At 39.1% G+C, this 18980-nt stretch overlaps 1 protein-coding gene across 1 annotated transcript in view; it reads right to left on the reverse strand.

Annotated features, from left to right (window-relative positions):
• SESN3 (sestrin 3) overlaps positions 1-18514 on the reverse strand; it is a 72084-nt gene extending 53570 nt beyond the window's left edge. Inside the window, exon 1 of the mRNA XM_006833744.1 lies at positions 18215-18514. Within this exon, the coding sequence (XP_006833807.1) occupies positions 18215-18292 (78 nt within the window). The 5' untranslated portion in view covers positions 18293-18514. The remainder of the gene's footprint in view (positions 1-18214) is intronic.
• Between the last annotated feature and the right edge of the window lie 466 nt (positions 18515-18980).

An 18980-nucleotide genomic window follows, 5' to 3' on the forward strand; every position in this document is an offset into this window, starting at 1 on the left:
GCCTATCACAGTTTGTTAATGAGTCTTCCTCCAATCTTGATGTCTCATTCTTCTTCGTACAGTCCAGCTTCTCAAATTATTTGCTCAGGATACAACCCAGACAGACACCTTTCCTTATTTTAAACAACATAGTAGTCCCTTGTTCTATTCAAATTACCATCTCTTGGTCTATGTACCGGTTCCACATGAGTACAATTAAATATTGTGGAGTTCTCATTCTTTACAATGTTATCCATAATTTGTAATAATCTACACAAAGTCCCTTGAAGAGGCAAGAAAACACCGATAAACATCTTTCTGGTAGTCTTTTCTTTCTGCCAAGATCCATCTGACATCAGCAATGATATCCCTCATTCTACATCCTTTCCTGATCTGAATCCAGCTTGAATTTCTGGAAGTTACAAGTTGATATACTGCTGCAACTGTTTTTCAATTATCTTCAGAAAATTTTACTGTGTGTGACACTAATATTGTTTGAAAATTTCATCATTCTGCTGAATCATCTGATAGAGAACAGACAAACCATATTGGTCATATGTTATTAAAAACTCAAAACTACAACACAAACAGGTATTCCATACTTAAAAACTCCAAGTATATACAAAAAAGTTTTTATAAAATAAAAATAATCAAAGATTACATGGAGTTCAGTGCTAAGATATCTTACTTTAGCTGAAGTGGTTTTCTTCTGTTGCTTTTGTTTTAATTCTTTCTTAGTAGAGAAAATGTGTGGACTGACTCACTTGTCTTTATTAATTTATGCCAAAATAATCAAAAGTCACATGTTAAATTCCTAATTTTGCATAAAAAGGAAAATTCCTAGAGATAAAAATTTTTTTTCAAAAAATTCATTTCTATTGCCATAAGGACAACAATGAGTAGTAAAAGACAGGCTACCCAGCTTTAAATACTCAGTGCTGGGCCAGTGTTAACCAGTACCAAGTGAACAAGGATAAGTCAGTTTGACATTGGCCCTTGGCCACCCCAACAACCTAATTATCACCAATGTTATTCCTTCCTTCATTCCAACTGCAACCTGAATATAGGCTACAATTGTATTAACACGGTTTTCCTATTAGATAAAACAACCAATTGATAAACACATCCTTAGTGCACACATTAAAATTATTTCTTTACCAATATCATCTCCACTGAAGCAGCCACTTAGATTCCAGGATTTATTTTTCCCTGGATACAATGTTATGCCTAGTGGCTAGCTTTCCAGACTAACCAGCAAATGCCTACCGAATGTACCTGTAATAATAATAGATTTTTTGTGTGACGCTATAGGATAAGCACAAGACTGCGAACAACAGGGTCGGCAATTCAAAACCAACAACTGCACCTTGGAAATCCTACACAGGATGGCTATGAGTCATAACCAACTTGATGGAACTTAACAACAACATAATATCAATAGTACTCTGGAACTTAAAATAGCACATACCTTAGTATTTCTATGGAAAACTGATAGTTCTAATTTAAAAACAGCAGAACCATATGTCCCCACAAAATCTTCCTCCCTAATATAAAACCTTTGTCAGAGAAGATATTCTACCTCTTGCTGTTGTAGCTATTGTTGTTATGTGTTGTCGAGTCGATTCTGACTCATAGCAAACCTGTACAGGGTTTCTGAGGAGCAGGTGATGGTTTTGAACTCTCAATCTTGTACTCCTGGCCCAGTGCTGATCCTACATTGTCACACCAGGAGTCCTTAGCCTGCAATATTGTAGGAGAAGGAGAGCAGCCCCAGAGTTTCTTTGTTCCCTTTCCCACCATCTTTACTAATAAGCCCATTCCTAAAAAACTCTTTTTCATACAAAAATTTTTACCCAAAAGTAAAAAGCATTTCTTAGTGACCTTATTCAAGAGACACAATACTTTTACGCAAATGTTTCCAGACAGTTTCTTCTGTCACATACTACAGTTGTGACACACACTATACTAATGACCTAAGGCCAGAAAAATTGTGGGATGGCACCAAGAACATCATACAGGAAGACAACAAAAGGTCATTAAGACAAGAAAGGGGGGAAAAAAACCAAAATGGCAGTTAGAAGAGACTCTGAAACTTGGTCTAGAGAGAGATGATAAAGCAAATGGAAGAAAATAAGTAAAAGAGCCAAACACAAAATTTCAAAGGGCAACTTGAGAAGACAAAGTATTATAACGAAATATGAAAAAGACCTGGAGTTAGAAAACCAAAAGGAAAGAATACAACACACTCAGCATTTCTCAAGCTGAAAGAACCAAAGAAAAAATTCATACCTTGACTTACAATATTGAAGGATTCTATGGGTAAACTATTGAATGATGCAGAAAGCATCAAAGGAAGATGAAAGGTAAGCACAGAGTCACTATACCAAAAAGAAATGGTCAATGTTCAACTATTTCAAGAGGTAGCACATGATCATGAACTTGATTCTGAAGGAAGAATTTCAAACTGCACTGAAGGCATTAGTGAAAAACAAGACACCAGGAATTAAAAGAATATAAATTGAAACTGTTCAACAAACTGATATAGCAGTGGAGTTGCTCACTTATCTACGCCAAGAAATTTGGAACATAACTACCTGGCCAAGTGATTGGAAGATATTCATATTTGTGCCTATCCCAAAAAGAGGTGACCCAATGAAATGCAAAAGTCAAACAATATCATTAGCATCACAAGCAAGTAACATTTTGCTGGAGATCATTTAAAAACAGCTGCAATAGTACATTGACAAGGAACTGCCAGAAATTCAACCTGGAAGCAGAACAGAATGTGGAATGAGGGATATCACTGCTGCTATCAGATAGATTTTGGCTGAAAGCAGAGAATACCAGATGTTTACTTGTGCTTTAATGACTATGCAAAGGCTTTCAACTGTATGGATCATTACAAACTATGGATATAAGTATAACTTCACAAAGTATACCAAAATGCCTAATTGTGCTCATGAGGAACCTGTACATAGACTAAGAGGTAATCTTAGAACAGAATAAGGTAATACTGAATGGCTTAAAATCGGGAAAGGTGTGCGCCAAGGTTATATTCTTCCAATACAGTTATTCAATTTGTATGCTAAGAAAATAATCTAACAAACTGGATTACAGAAGAATGTGGCATCAGATTTGAAGGCAGACTCATTAACCTGCAATATGCAGATGATATAACCTTGCTTGCTGGAAGGGAAGAGGACATGAAATACTCACTGATGAAGATCAAAGACCACAGCCTTCAGTATGTGTTGAGCCTCAATATAAACAACACAAAAATCCTCACTACTAGACCAATAAATAACATCATGCTAATAAGAGAAAAGACTGAAGTTTACAAAGACTTCAGTTTGCTTGGATCCACCATCAACACACATGGAAACAGTGGCCAAGAAATCAAACAATGTATTGCATTAGACAAAAGTGCTGCCCAAGACCTCTTTAAAGTGTTCAAGAGCAAAGATATAAGTTTGAGGACAAAGGTGTGCCTGACCTAAGTCAGGGTACTTTCAATAGTCTCATATGCATGTGAAAACTGGACAGTAAGTAAAGCAGATCAAAGATAATTGATGCATCTAAGTTATTGATATTGGAGAAGAATACGAAAAGTACCACGAACTGCCAGAAGAAGAAACAAATCTGCACTAGAGAAAGTACAGCTAGAATAGAATGTTCCTTAGAAGCTAGGCTAGCCAGACGTAGTCTCTCATACTTCACGCATGCTTATCAGGAGGGACCAGTCCCTGCAGAAGGACATCATGCTTGGTAAAGTGGTGGGTCAGCGAAAATGAGGAAGACTCCCAATAAGATAGACAGGTACAGTGGCTTAGTATAGCAGCAACTGTGAGGATGGCATAGACTAGGCAGTGTTTTGTTCTGTTGTGCAAAGGGTTGATATGAGTCACTACTGACTTGACGGCACCTAACAACTATAACAATGAAACACCGTTTGGAGTTACACCTGGTTTCAAATCCTAAGTGTGCTACTTAGTAATGCCATGACCTTATTATGCAAGTTACTAAAGTTCACTGAACCTGAGTTTCTCTATCCATAAAATAGGAACTCTAGCTAGTTTGTTCCAGTTTGATCCTTTCCTAAAAATTTATATTTCTAACCCAGATACACTGAATTAGAATCTATATTTTAACAAGATTCCCAGGTCCTCAGGTGATTCTTGTGTATACATTTATACTTGTACCTGTACAATAAGGAGCCCTGGTAGCATAGTGGATAAACGTGGATTGCTAACTGCAAGGTCAGCGGTTCAAATCCACCAGCCGTTTCACATGAGAAAGATGAGGATTTCTGCTCCCATAAAGATTTACAGCCTTAGAAACCGTACGTAGTGTCACTATGAAATGTAACCTACTTTGTGGCACACAACTACCACCACTACCACCACCTCATGTATACATAAGAATCACAGTCTTGATAAAATGTAGAGTCTGATTCAGTAAACTTGGGGTTGAAATCAAATTATCAGCAGGGTGTGGAACAGAACCAGGCAGGCCAGATAGAAGACCTGACATAAATTGTGACAAATGGTTCATTGTAAAGATTGATAATATATGTAAAATTTAAGCACCAAGCACAGTGTATGGCACATAGGCAGTGTTCAACAGAAATTACTGTTATTATTGATAGTATAAAATGTTTTGGAACTAAGAGATACAATGTCAAATAATTACAATAGTATTCCACCAAATTCAGTTGTTTAAATCCGAGCTTTCGAAACATTCTATACAACTGCAATTGAAAAACAAAGATTTCATTTCTTCAACTGATCAGTTCAACCTTTGCAAGTGCACAAAGATGTAAAAATAAGTGTATATCTAGAAATGAGCACATAGTCCTCCATTATAAGCAGTTGATAATTAGCATACAATAAAGAGAAAATAAGTTTCAAATACGTATTTTATTCTTGTTTGTTGGGAAGTCACTGGTGAAAGAAACACTAGGCCCTAAAGCAACCATTTTTATAACTGATCATACTTATTTCATATATATATAAATATATACAGGAGCTCTGGTAGCGTAGTGGTTACAACTCGGGCTGCGAACCGCAAGGTCAGCAGTTCAAAACTACCAGCTGTTCCGTGGGAGAAAGATGAGGCTTTCTGCTCCAGTAAAGATTTCCAGCCTTGGAAACACTGTACAGGGTTGCTATGAGTTGGAACCGACTCCAAGGCACATAACAACAACAACAACAAATACACACACACACACACACACACACACACACACACACACACACACACAAAAGGAGCTCTGGTTGCGTAGTGGTTACGAATTGGGCTGCAAACCTCAAGGTCAGCAATTCGAAACTAGCAGCTGTTCCGCAGGAGAAAGATGAGGCTTTCTGCTCCTATAAAGATTTACAGCCTCGGAAACCCTTTACAGGGTCGCTATGAGTCGGAACTGACTCCACAGCATATAACCACCATATACACATATTTGATGTGTTTTTTATGAAGCATATGGTAAAATGTTTTCATACCTTATCTGAAGCTTTGAGCAAGAAATGCAAGGTATTTTGACCACACTGCTGAGTGCTACAAGAAGCTATAGTGGCACAAGGAGTTAAGCAATGGGCTTCTAACAGGGAGGTTGGCAGTTTAAACCCACTAACTACTTCAATGAGAACAAGGAGACCATTTGCTTCTGTAAAGATTTACAGCCTCAAAAACCCTATTCTGCCCCATAGGATCACTATGAGTTGGAACTGACTCAGTAGCAGTGGGTTTTTTGGGGTTTGGGTTCTAAACAGGGATAAAATATCCCATAGTATTCATGTGCCCCTCAGGAGGCCGCCTATATCCTAGCTTACAGATCACCCACTTTTGAGAAGATCTAAAAAGCAAAGGTCAGCTATGAGGTAGGCCAGGCTTATGAACAATTGTCTGTTTCAGTTACCAAGTAAGTACCTACAGTCAAGGAGCTGGCTTGGGAAACTTCCAAAACAGAGTTTAAGGGGAAGTGAAGGAAGGAAAGGCTTAACCAGAATTCTATACTAAAACTGGACCCTTAGGAAACAGCCTACAGAGAAATCTCATGAGCTTGAAGGTATGCTTTAAATAATCTAAAACAGACTTTCCTTCAAGATTCTAAGAGGTGGAGCCTGAGTCTATTTTAAAAAGCAGTGGCTATTTGACATATCTGAGGACCAGCAATGAAGGCCAGCATCCTGATCATCTTAATGGACAAATATTCAGAACGCCCTCTAAAAGCTGGTATGATATTTAATTAAAATATTCCTATGGCCACTAACATGATAAAATCGTGTTTTTAAAAACTATGCACTACTACCCCTTATTTTCTCAAATCACGTTTGCTACTTACTGCACTTCTGAAAACACTCCTTATAAATTAAGAGAATACGGCTGCAAAACCACAAATCTGACAAACATCTAACTTTCAATTTGGGGAAATGAGAAAACTTTTACTTTTATTAGCTATATTACATAGTGCCCAATATCAATATGAGGGGAGAAGATGAGGCTTTCTGCTCCTGAAAAGATTTGAAGTGTCAGAAACCCTATTACAGGTTGCTGTGGTCAGACTGACTTGACAGAACTTAAAAAACAACAGTCAATATGAGGTGCTCCAAAAAGTCCACGGATTATTCTATTATCTTTTAATTCCATTTCTCTATAAACTTTGTTGTTGTGTTGTTAAGTGCCATCAAGTCAGTTCTGACCCATAGCAACCTTTTATAGGGTTTCCAAGGCGTGGATGGTGAGCTTGAATTGCCGACCTTGAAGTTCAAACCAACTTTGCAGTTCAGCGCCACACCAGGACTCCTCTATAAACTTTGGAAGCCCCAAACTATATTACCAGAGTCCTGGTGTGCTGCAAGATAGTGCACTGGACTGCAAAGTCAGTTAGAACTGTATGATGGGAGGTTCAAACTCATCAGCCACTCCTAGAAAACCCTATTCAGGGTTCATTTCAGAACTGACTCAACGGCCCAGAACAAGAACACCAATATTTAGATGATCAATACATCTGTATATCAAAATCCCATTTTGCTAAAAACAAACTTGCCATTAATCAGATCCCAAACGAGAGACAACCTATTAGGAGAGAAATATGTAAATTGTTAATTTTAGTATAATTTATTGTGCTAAGTATAATACAATGCAATATACTTAGATGGCAGGACAGCCGAGAGGACTGAAGGAGTGGGAAGATGGACAGAGATTAGGAAAGGCTTTTTTAAAGATGCCTAAAGAGATAAGGAGCTCTGGTAGCGTAGTGGTTATGAATCAGGTTGCTAACCCCAAGGTCGGCAGTTCAAAACTACCAGCTGTTCCGTGGGAGAAAGAGGCGGCTTTCTGCTCCCGTAAAGATTTACAGCCTCAGAAACCCAGCGCAGGGTCACTATGAGTGGGAACCAACTTCACGGTACTTAACAACAACAAAGCGATTTGGGAGTGGGGGGTGGGAGGACAAAAACAGAAAGAAACAGGGATTCTGTAAATTAACTGAAGATTTATATGGTAAGGATATGTAATTTTAATAATTTATACCTCACCTACTTATAAGAGCTTTGGCATGGCACTGCAGAATAAGCACTGGACTGCAACTCACAAAGTCAATGGTTCAACCCCACCAGTTGCTCTCAGAAACCCTATACAGGGTAGCTTTGAGTCAGACTGACTGGATGGATGGCATACGGTAACAACTATTAATAACGTTTTAAGGTAACTATTGGAGTTCTGGTGTGGTGCTGTAGGATAAGCACTCAACTACAAGGTCAGCTTGAACCACAAGGTTGGTGGTTCAAACTCACCAGCTGCTCCTGGGAATCCCTATATAGGGTCACTATGAGTCAGAACCAACTGGATGGCACTTAACAACAACAACAACAAGGTAACTGTTATGGGACACATGACTAAGCAATGTATTTACCAAACAGTAAGTGTATTGTGAATTCCACTTCCTCCCCCTCACCCCCAAGGCCATCACAGTGATGTCTAAAGAACTGTTAAGATGTTGGTGGTCATTTGCAGGCCTCATCAGATGTAACCAGTCCAAGTAAATAGATCTTTGTTCTCATGGTCTTTAAGAATACACTGAATTGTAGGGAGTTATTGGTTGCTGGCTATCAGGATGATTAGGTATACTACCTCTCCCCACTCCTCCAACCGTCCCACCCACCCCCACTTCAAAGTGGAATTGTTCCTATAGTATTTGGGTATGCCAAGATTCAGAGCTGTCCGATTATCTGTCTATAGTTGGTTGCCTTTTTTGCTGTAAGGGTGTTGTGTTTATTATCAGTTCTTCACATTGTTACTTCCTGAATTCTGTCTTGTGCTTTCCTTCTTCTGTTGCTCCTCTCACAGGTCTCATCTTTCAAGAAAAAATGATAACTTTTTAAAGACATTGCTACTTAGGGCCTTTCTCTCCTCTTCAGCCAAGAACCAACCAATTAGGGCACAATAAGCATAATCTTTGGATGTGACTGTTGTTTGGTTGTTACACAGTATTAAGGAGAATACACCTTCAGAGCCAAAGAGGTTTTTCCCATTTACTGGTTTCTGCCAGGTAAAAGATGATCATGAAAATTACAAGGATCATCCCTAGTTAGCCAAGTTTGTACTGTGGCTATAAAAGATGCCATTGAAGACACTGGGCTTCCTTTGAAGTGATCCCTATGCAAAATTAGATGACTGGGTTAGTTTTACCTACATTTTCTATGTTATTAGTATTAACCTTTCATTTCAACCACAGATACTCTTAAGAATTATAATTACATGTAATATTAATAGCTCTGGTTCATGGGTTTCCAAATGTTTTGGTCTTGGAACCCCCTTCAGACTCTTAAAATTTATGGTGGACTCCAAAGATTTTTTGTTTGTGTGGGTTATAAACTGTCAATATTGACAGTATAAGGAATTTAAAAATGTTTGAAGTATTTATTGATTCATAAAAAATAATACAATAATACATGCTAACATAAATGACATATTCTAATGAAAAGTAACTATTTTTCAAAAAGAAATGAGTAATAGGAGTGAGATTGCTTTTATTTTATACATTTCTTTGATATTAATTATAAGACAGGTGCCTTTTCAAATTTGCTTCTGCATCTGATGTGATGTTTTGATTGAAGGATATGAGGGAAATCTAGTCTTATGTACATTAAGTTGTTGTAAAAGCCAAGAGATCATTGTGATTATTCTTTGATACATCATCAAAACTCTACAAGTGCAGTTTTTTTAAAGGTTAACTGTAACATAGAGAGACTCCTGGTGATACAGTGGCTAAAGCACCAGGCTGCTAACTGAAACTCCAAACCAGTCACTCTGCAGGAAAAAGACGTGGTAGTCTGCTTCTATAAAGATTTACAACCTTGAAAACTCCATGGGGCAGTTCTACTCTGTCCTGTAGGGTTGTTGAGTCAGAATTGATTTGATGGCAATTGTAAATCCTAACCTCTATGCCTGTAGTAACAATCCCTATTTGGGAATGGGTTGTCTTGTTGTTTTTTTGGCCATATAGGTTTGAAACCATAGTACTGAACTTTTCCTACTATAATCCATAGTATATCTTGCAACAATTCATATCACAATCTATAGTGTATCTTATACTTCAAATGGATTTTTTACCTATACATGATATCACACCACTGTGCATTTGGAAAATACTGGCTCGAGTTATGTAGACCCTCCAAATGGTGACACATTTCATCATACATTATCAAAAAATCACACACATTAATATCACACTTGTGATCTCAAGGGAAGAGTCTTGTAATATTGGGTTTTAAGTCTAATGGTGGCAGACATACAATTTCCATAATTCTTGTTTTTCCCTTGAGAGGTTGAGTTTCTATCACGGTAACAAATCCTCTCAGCTGGTTTCCCTGAACTTTCACAGTCACTTTACTCATTTTTAAGTAAATGTTTACCAAACACTTAATCTGAATAATCATAGTTTGCCACTTTTCATTCAGGTAAAATTAGTATTAAATAGGAAAAAAAAAGGTAGTTCAATTTGACAACTCAATAGCACTACTGTTAACCCTAGAGATAACCAGTTTATTATGCAGCAGATATGGTTTTCCCATGGTTATAGGTTCAATTATGTCCCCGCACCAAAAAAAAATATCTTAACCTCTATGCCTGTCGCTATATTTCCATTTGGGAATGGACTGTCTTTTCTGTTGTTGTTGTTAATTAGGCAGGATTAGTGTCGGGTGTATCTTGAGTCAATCTCCTTTGAGATATGTTGTTGTTGGTAAGTGCCATCGAGTCGGTTCTGACTCATAACAACCCTGTGTAGGGTTTCAAGGAACGGCAGGCAAGTTTGAACCTTGTGGTTACTGTGGTGGTGGTTATGTGCCATGTAGTCAGTTCTGACTCATAGTGACCCTGTACAGGGTTTCCAAGGCTGTAAATCTTTACAGGAGCAGAAAGACTCATCTTTCTCCCGTGGAACAGCTGGTAGTCTCGAACTGCTGACCTTGAGGCTCACAGGCCGATTCATAACCACTAGGCTACGCCAGGACTTATCCTACAGCGTCATACCAGAACTCCCCTTTGAGATATAAAAGAGATTTAACAAATAAGCAAAGCAGAACTGGAGAAAGAGAGATGTGGAGTCACATGAAGACTGACCAGAAGCAGAAGCTCAAAGACACAGGGATCTTCCGGCGCTTACTGAGAGTGAGAGGGTCTTCTGTAAGCCTGCACCATTAATTTGGACTTTTAGCTGCCAAAACTATAAGAAAATAAATTTGTTTGCTAAAGCCAGCCACATGTGGTATTTCTATTGTAGCAGCAATAGATAACTAAGATATATGAGAGGGGTTCAAAAGGTTCACAGGAAAATTGAATGAAAAGATATGGAATGTTCTCACAGTTGAAGCCCTCTTGTATATACTTCCCTTTTCTCACATAGGATGTCAAAAAGATGGTTAATCAAAGGTTGAGATTTAATAAAAGTTAAATTTTGAATTGCTTCTTCAACATTCTTAAGTGAAACTGGCATCCTTTGCCCCAATCTCACGCCAGTGTAGTGAAGAATATGGTGTAGTGAAGAATATGGTGATTCTTGCTTTGTATTACTTTCTTATCAGAGTCCTGGTGTGGCTGTGTAGGATTAAGCACTGGACTGAAAGGTCTGTTGGAATTGCAAGATCAGAGGTTCAATCCCACCAGATGCTCCGCAGAAGCCCTACACACAGCGTCCCTATGAGCCGTAACTGACTTGCTGGCATTTAACAACAAAACTATCTTAATTTACACTAAGGGCCCAGCACAATTTTATCACTGCTGCCTTTTCACAAGGGAAAAAAGCAAATCAAGCCATAGTATGATTATCAAAATAGTTTTGAGCTCCAAGGGTTTTTGGTGGGGAATCCTTCAGTGGTCCAATGATTATAGACTGAGAAATGCTGCTGTTTTACCTGGTTAAGGAATTAACCACACAATTGTTAAAAGCACCTAGCTATTTCTTTCCTACCTTCCTCCAGTTGATCTGCAATAATATGTCTAAGAGTGGTTAACTTTCATTCTTCCAAACAAAATTACCTGAAGAATTTTAGGGACCTACAAACATTCCACAGGTACTGGAGCTTTAAGTGGACAGTCCCTTGGGACCTTAATACTACAGTGGGACAATTAGAATACTTTTGAAGCAATATTTTAGAAGCAGTCACTACAGGATAAGAACTAGACGGCTAACCACAAGATAGGTGGTTAAAATCTACCAGCCATTCCTTGGAAACCTTATACAGGGTCGCTATAGATTTGAAACCAACTTGATGGCATTAACAACAGCAACATTAAGAATTAAAACATACTTAATTTTGACTGTATGACAGAGGACATTCCACTTAAATTGTCTCAGTTTCAATTGGTGAGAATCAACTGACCTATGTGAAAACAATATTCTAAAAATGGTGAAGGTCTATACAAAGATTATTGTAATTCAACTCTTCTAAAGGAGAAAAAGGATGAAGGGAAGAGATTAAGAGACTTTTATTTCCCTAATTTTCCTCTTAAACTAAGTGAAACATTTTGCTTTACCTTTAATTTACCCCCACTCCTACTAAGCATGCTCTGCATCTTTGACTCTTAGTCTTCTGAAAGAAAATAGCAATATCCCTAACCTACTGAAGTAACTGTTTTATTTACTTGATTTGAAAAATATAAAATCAACATATTGGAATGTCATTTAATTGGGGAAATGAATATAAATAGAAATATGCAAATTATTGATCAATATATACATTATTCTAAACTAAAAGTATATCTTTGCTTTTTACTTATAGGCAATAAAGAAGCAGGTCATAATAATTAACCAAAGATTAACCAAATTACTTTGTATGTATTGAGCTACAACACTACAACACATAAAGAACTAGGATATTCTGGAAAAAGGAAATAAACACACGTCTATTTCTTCCTTATAGTTGTACTTTATGATTTTACAAAGTACTTTAACATATACTATCTCTCTCAAAGTGGGTAAAAATTACCTACATTTTACAGACAAAACTTGGCTCAAAGAAGTAATTTGCAGTTAAGTGCCATCGACTCAGTTCTGTCTCATAGTGACCCTGCATAGGGTTTCCAAAGAGACGCTGGTGGATTTGAACCACCAAACTTGTGGTAGGCAGTCCAGTGTTGATCCTACATTGCCACACCAGGTGTCTTGCCCCAAATAAAAAGATCTACATTTTGAAACTACCAGCTTTTCCGTGGAAGAAAGATGAGGTTTTCTGCTCCCGTAAAGATTTGCAGCCTTGGAAACCCTGTACAGGGTCACTATGAGTCAGATCCAACTCCACAGTACTTAACAACAACAAGAATCATTACATCAGCAGATGTTTTTATTTATTTGCTTGGATGGGCCAGCAGAATCCCTTTTTACCAATAAAATGTTATACTGAACCTAAATATATGAAACACACAAATATACAACAGCAACAATTTTTACAGTGTTTTAATTAAACAGCAACAGTTAGTGATAACAATAACTTTGTGTTCTCTTAAGTAGAAATTTAAGATGTGTAGATTTGTTTAGGAAGGAGCCCGAGTAGTGTAGTGGATTATGGGTTGGGCTGGTGCTCCAAGGGAAAAAGATGAGATTTTCTGCTCTCCTAAAGATTTACAGGGCTGCTATTATATGGCTAGCAGTTCGAAACTACCAGCAGTTCTGCAGTTGGAAGATGAGGCTTTCTACTCCCGTAAGGATTATTTACAGCCTCAAAAACCCAATATAGAGTTACTGTGAGTCGGAACAGACACCACAGCACATAACCACAACCAAAGATTTACAGCCTTGGAAACCTTACACAGAGTTCCTATGAGTCAGAATTGAGTCCATGGAACACCACCCACCAGATTTGTTTAGGGGTACTAGTGTGGTGATTTGGATAAGCACTGGACTGCTAACTACAAGGTTGTTAATTTAAACCCACTAGTTGTTCCTCAGAAACTCTATACAAGGTAGCTATGAGTCAGAATCAACTTGATAGTACTTAATAACAACAAACTGTTTAGGAACTTTTAAAATGCCAGTGCCTTGAGAATATATAATAATCTTTCTCATCAATGATATATTAAGAAAACATTCAAACATGTATAAAATAGCAAAATAAATTCTGATTTAAAGTTTTCACAAAGAATAAATTATCTTTTAACCAAATATAACTGTGGTAGGCTCCAAATAAGCGAAAATGTGGCATAAAACATTTTTGGGTAGTTGTATTTCTAAATTATAATTTAAATTATATTTAGAAATTTAATCTAACTTAAGCACCTTTGAACTCAGAAACATCTTAAGGATTCATAGAAAGCAGTCTGAAACCACTACACTATGGTTTACGTGTTAAATTCACTGCTTGATTTCTATTTACTTCATTTAAGATAATGATCAGGTAAAAGACTACCTTTAACAATAAAAAAAGATATAAGAAACTTGATTAACCAAGGCAAAATATAGTTGCTAATCCATATTCAAAGCAATTCCATTCTAATGGTTGCACCACATAAATAAGCTAATATTGGACAACTTCGACCTATAAAAATGAGGTTCGTGGAACTCAATCTATGTTTCCCATTTCAATTTGGCAATATCTTCATTTGTAAAACCATCAAAAAGTACGTAAGGGCAAAAACCACAGAAATATTTACCCCTGGAACTGGAGTCCGGGTGTGGTGCGGTAAGTTAATGCACCAGACTGTAAAGCTGTTTGAACTGCAAAGCTGGCAGTTCAAGCTCACCAGCTGCTCCTCGGAAAAACTATACAGGGTCACTATGGGTTGGAACTGACTCTAGGGTACTTAACAACAACAATAACCTAAACATATTGGAGTTCTGATGTAGCGCTGCGGGAACATGCACTAGACCTCAAGGTCGGTTTGAATTGCAAGGTTGGCAGTTCAAGCTCACCAGTCGCTCCTCAAAAACCATATACAGGGTCCCTATGGGTCTGAATAGATTGGATGACTTGACGGCACTTCAGGACAACAACCTAAATATATTAAGAATTGTGAAATGTTAGCTCATCTGATTGATTCATAGCGGAGGACTTTACTTACTTTGGTAGCACTAACTACTCAATAGTCAAAGTATAGTATAATATGCCACCTTATATGTTCCAGAAGATGAGTGGACTGACAGTTACTTATTAGGTCCCCTAATGCACTTCACTTTGAAATTAAAATGAGGAAGCACATCTAGTTGTTACTGGAATTTCTTTAGGTAGAATGTATTCAAAAACATAAAGTGAATAGAAGAACTTTTTTTATTAAAAACTTTTTTGGAACTACTTCAGTGAAATAACACATCTGAGTAGGAGTTACAAGTTTGAGGATACTTTTTATTTGTGCTATTTATTTCGGTACCTGGTTTACATCTTGGTTTTTTTTGCTGAGCTAAGATTCCTTGGTATGGTGCTGCAGGATAAAAACTGGACTGCTAACTGCAAGGTCAGTGGTTCAAATCCACCAATTGCTGCCTGGAAAGCCTATACAGGGTCACTATAAGTCAGAACCAAATCCATAGCACTTAACAACAACAAGGTTCTTATATTAGGCAATTAAAAGTTTTATTTTTTAAGATATTGAATCAAAATCGTAAAGGTATTCTAAACATAAATATTAAACATAAAAATGTTCAGATATTAGATTATTGTAAATTCTTTTATTTGAAGGTCAATTCAGTTTCTTTTGATGTTCTCCCAAAGTTCAACACATTTCAACAAATGGAACCACTTATAGGGAGGAAAGTGCTTATACCGGTGATCCTCCTCCCATCATTAAGGAATTCTGGTAGCATAGTGGGGTTATGAGTTGAGCTCTTAACCACAAGATCAGCAGTTCAATTCTACTAGATGCTCCAAGGGAGAAAATGAGGCTTTCTGATACCTTAAGATTTTACAGTCTAGGAAACCCTATACAGGGTCACTAGGAGTTCTGGTGTGGCACTGCGGGTTAATGAGCTGGACTGCAAAGTCAGTTTGAACTGCAAGGTCAGTGGTTCAAGCTCACCAGCCATTCCTCAGAAACCCTATATGGGGTTGCTGTGAATTGGAACCGACTAGATGGCACTTAACAATAACAACATGAGTCAGAAAAAGTTGTGGTATGGTGCTGTAGGGTAAGCATTGAACTGCTAACCACAAGGTCAGCAGTTTAAACCCACCAGGTGCTCCATGGAAACCCTATACAGAGTTGCTCTGAGTCGGAACCAACTCCACCTCACTTAACAACAACATGAGTTAGAAGGCGTCCACAGCACATCACTACCACCACCCTCCCATCATTAGTGAGGGTTCTAACAACACATAGCAATTCACACTGGGTTTGCATGACTGTCATTCTTCCATTATTAACCATTCTGTGAACTAAATTCAAAATGCTAAGACTCACTTGGTTATTACTGAACATTTTATTAAATAAAAAAAAAAGAAAATCACTTTTTGAAAACCACAGCTGAATTTTACTTGAGTTATATATACTCTTTCTAGCAAGAAGAAAGGTGTCTATTAGAAATGGAGTCTTATATGCTATTTTTAGAACAGTGAATTTAAAATACTAGACCCTTGATTTCTTTTCAGAATAGTTTTAAGGATGGCACTCTAAAAAAGCTGTAAGTGCTGCCAAGTCATGTCATAACTGGCTCAAACAATCCTATTTTCATCTAATGTTACACTTCAAGCTACTGCATGAATCAGTATTAAATAATAACTTGAAGTTACTAAAAACTAGAATATTGGCACAGATGTGCACAGCAATTATAGAATATGGTAACAATGAATATCCATTTTCCATATACTTTTTTCTTTTAATAATGATTAGCATGAGGATGTTCTTTCTAGGTAAACAGAAATGGCTTCATAAAATCTAAGAGTAAGAAACAAAAACGCCTCACTTGCTAGAAAAGTGTCAGTTATCCATAGCCAGAGTTTTCTCAGAAGAAAAATGAAATAGATTTTGAAGTCTATTTTTACCCTCAAACATTTCATTAGTCTACCAAATTGCCAGAGCCATTTCACACCCACACATGCACACACATCTAGGTCAGTATCACTTTCCCCCTTATTTAAAAAAATTTTAAAGGGCAGAAAAGAAAGCAAAACAAACACTAGCTGTTATTTTAACCAGGCTGAAGTTTAATCAAATGTATGTAAAAAAAAAAACAAAACACTTGTCATGTTAAAGACATACTATCACTTTTAACAACAACAACATCACTTTTAAGGAAATAATAATAAGCTAAATCAGATGACATCTGGCCCTGCAAATGAAAGAGTTAACATTCAACTGCACAGATCTGCACTTCTGATCCATTACATTTCTCACAAGCTGAGCTACAATGAGCAGTGCAAGTATCAACTGTAATTTGATCCCAGAGTTTATGGGAAAAAATAACTGCACATACTCAACATGCACATTCAATAAAAATCTGCTTGGAGAGAAACATATCCAGTAAACACAACATAAGGCATATTTAAATGTTCGATTAACTTCAAATCTGCAATCCCTTTGCTTTCTTCTTGCTCTTAAGGAAAAAAAAAAAAAAAAAAGGCAGCAGCCCTACTGCAGGGAAAAGAGGCTTGAAAAACAACTTTGATTGGCACTTGGCCTGACCCACAAAGGAAGAAAAACAGTTTTTGGACAAAGAGCGCAAATATTTGAGCTTGCTTATTTCATGCATTAAAATATATATATATATATATAAAGAGCAATTCCAATGTAGGCTGTAGTTCGAGAAATTGACTAAAAACGGTACCGTACTCATCTTAGTCTTTCGATCTCGATGCATTTGCACACTCAGCAATTTTAATTCATTTGTAATGGACAAACAGTAGCATCTTAACTAATGTTTTCTATTTAACCAAATGTAAAACTGTAGTGTGGAGAAATATAAAAGGATTAGAATATTAGTGACGGCTATTAAAAGTCTGATTAAAAGCCCCCTTGCCCCTCCCCAACGAACTGATTAAGCCAAGTAAGTTAAACAACACTGGAGTAAACTTTCTATCAGTCATTCTAGGACGAAATAAATTGATTATGCGACTGATATTTTTTCTGGACCAACATTGAGGAGGGGTGGTTAAGCGGGATAACGCACGTCCACCTCAGTCACCACCACCCTCAACCCCAGACTAAGGAACTAGCATTTCTCATAGTAATAAAGTTCAAAGCTGTTCTACCAATTCCTTTGATGACTAAACTAAAGACATAGGATGAACAGCCAAAAAATTTTTAAAAAGAGCGTTAGGGGAGGGCGCGCGAAGCAGAAGCTACCTAAGAAACAAAAACAACACCCGCGAGAGTTAGCAACAGCAAAAAGGGAGGAAGGTTCCTCTAGACCAAACTGTTCAGATTTCACACCAACCTCATCTACAGCTAAACAGCACCCGGAGGTGGATCGAGCCGCCAAGACCCACAGAGGAGCGGGTCCTTCTTCCCTCCCTCCGCCCGGGAGCAGACCCGGGCTGGCAAATAGGGAGGCGAGCCGAAAAACACCACAGACATCAAGAGGAAGAAAATCTCAGCCCCTCGGGACTAGCGTCTGTCCCGCGGGAGATAAAAAGCAGCAATGTATGAACCTTCCACCGTCAACCCACGCCCCCTTCTTGGGTCTCCGGTTAAGGACCGTACTCGGTGATCCCTTCCCAGCTCGCCCCCAGTACGCTCCCGTGGACAACCAGCCCGAGTCCCCGCCGCAGAAGGCGCCCCCAGTCGGCCAGACCCCAGACCGTGCCCGTACCTTCCGCAGCACTTTCCGGCAGTTGGTGCAGAGCAGGTAGTTGGTAGCGGCCGACGGGCTGCTGCCTCCCCGGTTCATCGTGGCTGCGGGCGCCGAGAGCTAGGGCGGGCGGCGGGCCGGGCTGTCACTGCCGCCGCCCGCACTGCGGGGCCGTGCTGTCCCCTGCCGCCGGCCTCGCTTCAGCTTCAACCTCCTTGGGACGAGATGTCGGGAGGGGAGGTGACGGCCAGAGAGCGAGCGGCGCGGCCCGAGGCGACCACCGCGGCGGCTGCCGAAGCGACGGCGGAGACGGCGGCGGCTGCTCCTCACCGGCCGGGTGTTCCACCCGCCCCCATCCTCCAGACCCCCGCCCCCGCCAGGCTAGGACGAGCAGCCGCCACCGCTACCGCCGCCGTCGCCGCCGCCGCAGCGCCTCAGTGCAGCCCCGCCCCCGCCTTCCCACCACCTTCACCACCTCCACACTACGGGACCGCCCCCTCCCGCCAATCCGATAGCTCCGGCCACGCCCCCGGGGCCCTAACCCTCAGCCAATGAGCTCCCGGAGCCGGCTGGGAGCCGTGCCGGCCAATCGCAGAGGCAGAGGCCGCCTTGAATCTCCGGGCAAGTTAAGTTTGTCTCTGAGGCTCTGAACTGAAGGGAGATGGAGGGTTAGTAAAGTAGCGGGGTGGGAAGAAATACAGTGCATGCTGCTCGGCCAATAGGAGGTAGAGGGTGTTTTGTAGGCAATTAACTGGGAAGTACAACTCCTCCTCTAGGGCAAGCCACA

Source organism: Chrysochloris asiatica, unplaced genomic scaffold, assembly GCF_000296735.1.
Source record: "Chrysochloris asiatica unplaced genomic scaffold, ChrAsi1.0 scaffold00008, whole genome shotgun sequence".
Lineage (NCBI taxonomy): Eukaryota > Metazoa > Chordata > Mammalia > Afrosoricida > Chrysochloridae > Chrysochloris > Chrysochloris asiatica.